The sequence below is a fragment of the Engraulis encrasicolus genome, chromosome 12 (assembly GCF_034702125.1).
Source record: "Engraulis encrasicolus isolate BLACKSEA-1 chromosome 12, IST_EnEncr_1.0, whole genome shotgun sequence".
NCBI classification, from domain to species: domain Eukaryota; kingdom Metazoa; phylum Chordata; class Actinopteri; order Clupeiformes; family Engraulidae; genus Engraulis; species Engraulis encrasicolus.
This window is the reverse complement of record NC_085868.1, coordinates 36,619,753-36,624,752: the sequence shown is the minus strand read 5'-3', so window position 1 is coordinate 36,624,752 and position 5,000 is coordinate 36,619,753. Positions and strand designations below refer to the sequence as shown.

The window sequence follows — 5,000 nt, the reverse complement described above, 5'->3', positions numbered from 1 at the left end:
TGATTTAACGCGTAGTCATTTGAAATGCCCCATTTCACTTTAATTTACAGCAACAATGCAAACTGTGTGCACTGTAATTCGCTTAAGGGGTGATATGGTCATGTGCAAAATGGGGCTTTTGCAAAATGTTTAAAATCTTGTCCTGTATAATGTATTGTATTTGACTTGATCAATGACTGATTACACTGACCAATCAGATTGAAGAAATTGTGCTTCAACCAGGGTTTTTCAGGACGGATCCGTTGACCTGAAACATCATAGTAAAAAAAAAATTAAAGGAGCAAGAAGTCCTGGTTGTAGGAGACTTTTTTCACCCTCATTTGTCTCTGCTAATTTGGTCCTGCTCCTTGGTCAGATGGGATCGCTGGCGATCCTATTCACTATTTGCTGAGAACGCTTTGCTACATCATCACATTAAATTATTACATTACATTGCATTTGGCAGACGCTTTTAACCAAAGCGACTTACAATCGAGGACATAAGCGTGGCCAACATCACTACAAAGTGCACAGGAAATATACAGAACAAGTGCAGATGCACTTAGTTTTTTTTCTTCAGTAAAGTAGAGTACACACACATACACATCATGTCAAGAGTCTGGCCTGGGACTAGGGCAGCTCAAGCATTAGTGTAGTAGATAGTCACGAAAGAGGAGAGTCTTTACTTGCTTCTTGAAGGCTGAAAGAGATGTGCTTAGTCTTGCTGCCTCTGGGAGACCGTTCCACCACATCATAACAACAGTGCTATGACATTGCCAAGAGTCGTATAGGTAACAGATTAAGACATGGTCATTATCATTTTGTTGGAAGTATGGTAATAACGTAGGCTCGGAAGGAAAGGATTAACCAGTCTCAGTAACTCAAACTGGTTAAAATACGAAAGTGACTCTCGCGGGAGCAAAGTTAGGTGCCTTGTTGATTTTTGATGTTAATTTCGCCATATATGATTTATGGATGATCATTTGTTATGATCTGTGTTTATGCTATATCATTTTGCTAACATTATTTGGGAAATATGCACAGCAATACACACACGCACACACACACACACACACACACACACACACACACACACACACACACACACACACACACAGACACACACTTTTCTGTCCTTCATGTCAAAAGACCATTGCTCACTGCTGTGAAAATACATGTACAAACTAAATACAGATGGCACTGTGCGCACCTTGTGTTGTGGATGAATGGGTAGAAGAACTCTGTGTTCAATTGATGATTACATGCAGGGGCGTAGCTGCAAATTTTGGGCCCTATGTACAATCAGCTCCAAAGAACCCCCCTAGCCATTATATCTTCATAAATTGCACTGTGCGTGGGCCCCCTATATACAGTACATGGGGCCCTGGTGACTCAGTCACACTTTACCCCCCTAAAACGACACCCCTGATTACATGGAGAGATGGATGACCAGATGGATAAAGGGATGAAGAGGTGTTAGAATATAATGAATGAATGAGGGATGAGCACCTCTCACCTCTTCTGTGAAAGGCCTCCTGTCTTCTATGGTTCATCCAGTCCTAATGGTGACCATTAGTGTCCATGCTTTCAAAAGTTGGGATGCTTTATACTGTGTGTTTCTGGTGTGGGGCAGAGAGAGAGAGAGAGAGAGAGAGAGAGAGAGAGAGAGAGAGAGAGAGAGAGAGAGAGAGAGAGAGAGAGAGAGAGAGAGAGAGGGAGAGAATGAGGTGGTCTTCAAGGCCGTTAATTCTGAGGTGGTAAAGACACTGGTCACTGCAGCCATACTCTCTTTGAAGAGTGTGTCTTAAAAGGTGTTGAAACGTCATTCATCATTCAGCCAATCAGAACTCTCAAAGCACACAAGCAGCCAGGACATTTTGTCCTGTTTTGGGCAGATTAGGAAGAAATATATAAATAAATACACAAAGTGTTATAATACAACACTGGTCTCAGTGCACCAAACCACACACACACGCACGCGCGCTCGCACGCACACACACACATACACACACACACACACACACACCCGCATACACACACACACACACACACACACACACACACACACACACACACACACACACACACACACACACACACACACACACACACACACACACACACACACACACTCACAAAGACACACACACACACACAAAGACACACACACACACACACACACACACACACACACACACACACACACACACACACACACACACACACACACACACACACACACACACACACATACACACACACACACACACACAGACTCACACCCCTTGAATATTCAGTACCTGGCAGCCCTATTGTCTCGTTTGATCTGGCCTTTCAGCTGCTGCCTTGCTTGTTTCCAAGGGGATGTATTATGGGATACATTATGGATTTATGCAAAGTGGATATGACTGTAGTTTTAACAAGATGAGAGCCACCCTCCTTCAAGACACACACACACACATTTATCCGCACAAACACACGCACACATGTATGTGCACCTACAGTATACAACACACACACAGTGAGAGAGAGAGAGAGAGAGAGAGAGAGAGAGAGAGAGAGAGAGAGAGAGAGAGAGAGAGAGAGAGAGAGAGAGAGAAAGAGAGAGAGAGGTTTAGGGAGATTGAGAGAGAAAGACAGATCTGTATCTCCCAACACCCACACATCACCCCAACCACCCTCCACACTCTCCTCCTTTGCAGTGTCACAATTTTTTTTGCGTATTTCTCAGATGAAGCCAACACCTCTCATCCCTTCCATGTTACATCTTAGGCACGAAGGCCGCAAAGATTCCAACCTCTTCCTTTCCAATAAAAAGAAGGTGTCATCACTAAAACAGTGAAGTCCCATTGTCAAATGGAGGTAGTGTATAATGGAAAAACAAAGTGCAGGGTGATATTAGTCTACTGCAATATCTGTCTGGCGCAGCTGTTGAGAAGGGCCATAACACCTACTGTGTAATGTGCACCAAAATCTTTTAAATGCAAAATTAACATTACACACAGTTTAGCCCTGAATAAAGTAATATTTGCAGATAGCCTACTGCAAAAAAAGCTTTGCTTTGTGCGCATCTGCCACCCCTAATCAACCCCTGCTAACCCCTAATTATTATATGGTTGTGACGTCATCTGTCGAATGCTCCATTCATTTAAACGGGGCTCCCCAACGTTCGGACGTCTGTTATTTTTCGATAACGGACGGGTTGGTCTATAACAGACCGCTGTCAATGGCAACAAGACTTTTCACTGCTAAAGCGACTTTTCAACAAGACTCTAATCAGCTGCTGTGATAGACAGCACCCGTTGTCCTGGCTACCGCTGTCAATGGCAACAAGACTTTCACTGCTAAAGCCACTGGCTTGTATACAAGTCAGTGTTAAAGCGAATGTTTCATATCACTCCGCAGGGGGTCCGGTCTTTTGTCACTCTAATCAGCTGCTGTGATAGACAACACCTGTTGTCCTGGCTACCTAGCTGTTGCCTAGCGGTGTTCCACAGCGGCACTGTTTTGTTTTGCGCAGCAACAATCTTAACATTAAATAGGTCTAAAGAAATGTCCCCGCCATGTGTGAATCATTTAAGTATATCCATATAATAAGCGGGTTAACTTTCGGCGAGTCGGTCGCTTTGTGGAAAAGCAGCACTTCAGAGAGAACAAGACCCCTCCGCTCCGCGTCGGGGTCTAAAGATTCTCTCTGTCGTGCTGCTATTCCACGGTAGCGACCTTCTCGCCGAACGTTAACCCTTACTTACTGTAAGACTGCGAGATGCCAAAGCTGGCCCAGTACCGGGAAACCTCTTGGTGTGTGTGTGTGTGTGTGTGTGTGTGTGTGTGTGTGTGTGTGTGTGTGTGTGTGTGTGTGTGTGTGTGTGTGTGTGTGTGTGTGTGTGTGTGTGTGTGTATTTGTGTCTGTGTGTGTGTGTGTGTGTCTGTGTCTGTGTGTGTCTGTGCGTTTGCGTGCGTGCGTGCGTGCGTGCGTGTGTGCGTGCGTGCGTGCGTGCGTGCGTGCGTGCGTGTTTCCTCTCACACTTCCTCTCCTCTCCTATACTCTATGGGCCATATTGTGTTTTGTGTGTCTTTAATGTGTGTTTACATGTGGATTGTGGAGAAGTGTCATGCAAGACACATTTCTGTGCAAACAGACATTAAAAGTTTATCTTATCTTATCTTATCTTGTCTTGTCTTGTCTTGTCTTGTCTTATCTTATCTTATCTTATCTTATCTTATCTTATCTTATCTTATCTTATCTATCCTCCTCCTCCGCTCTCGTTCCTCCAGGGCTGGGTTCCTGCCTCAGAGCGTGCCCCTGCAGATCATCGGCTACCTGCCCCAGGAGAAGGAGTTCCTACCCTGGCACGCGGCCAGCAGAGCCCTCTACCAGCTGGACAAACTCCTGGACCGCACGGAGGACTACAGCCTGTTCAGTGTAAGGCACACAAATGGACTGTATACACTTAACAATATGGACAGCTTTGAGGAAAGTTCTCGGCATTTCTCACATTTTCACCAAAATCAGGCGCCCACCATACTCATTTGGGCAGTAGGGGTTTGATGATTTAGTGGCATGTGGAATGCGGAAGTGGCATGCCAAAGGAACGCTATGTTGGTGGGTTTGTGTAGGTTGGTGGACACATATTATTCACTGGTAGGTTAGGGTAAGAAATGGATTTTGGTCTAGGCACAGTTAGACATGTTTATAGGTTGGTGGACACACATTGTTCACCGACAGATGATATAGGTTTGTGAATGAGTTTTGGTATACGCACAGTTTGACAAATTTACAAACATTGCCGTAGTAGACTTGCCTGATTTTCATAGACTTCAGATCACGTATCGCGATTCTGCTCTGACCAGGACTATGACGATAAATGTTTCCAAATGGCCTGGTTAACAAACCTCTCTCGGCTTGCTACTGGTTGAGGGCTGTGCGAATGTTTAAACCAAACATTTCTTAGTCCCAATAGAACGTTTCTGCTGAAATCACTTCACTGCCTTGAACACGCCTCTACCCAGGATGGTTG

General features: G+C 44.7%; 1 protein-coding gene across 1 annotated transcript in view; it reads left to right on the top strand.

The window, feature by feature from the left end:
* LOC134459533 (thyrotropin-releasing hormone-degrading ectoenzyme-like) overlaps positions 1-5,000 on the top strand; it is a 255,190-nt gene that overhangs the window by 212,936 nt on the left and 37,254 nt on the right. The window contains exon 10 of the mRNA XM_063211895.1: positions 4,258-4,405. Within this exon, the coding sequence (XP_063067965.1) occupies positions 4,258-4,405 (148 nt within the window). The remainder of the gene's footprint in view (positions 1-4,257; positions 4,406-5,000) is intronic.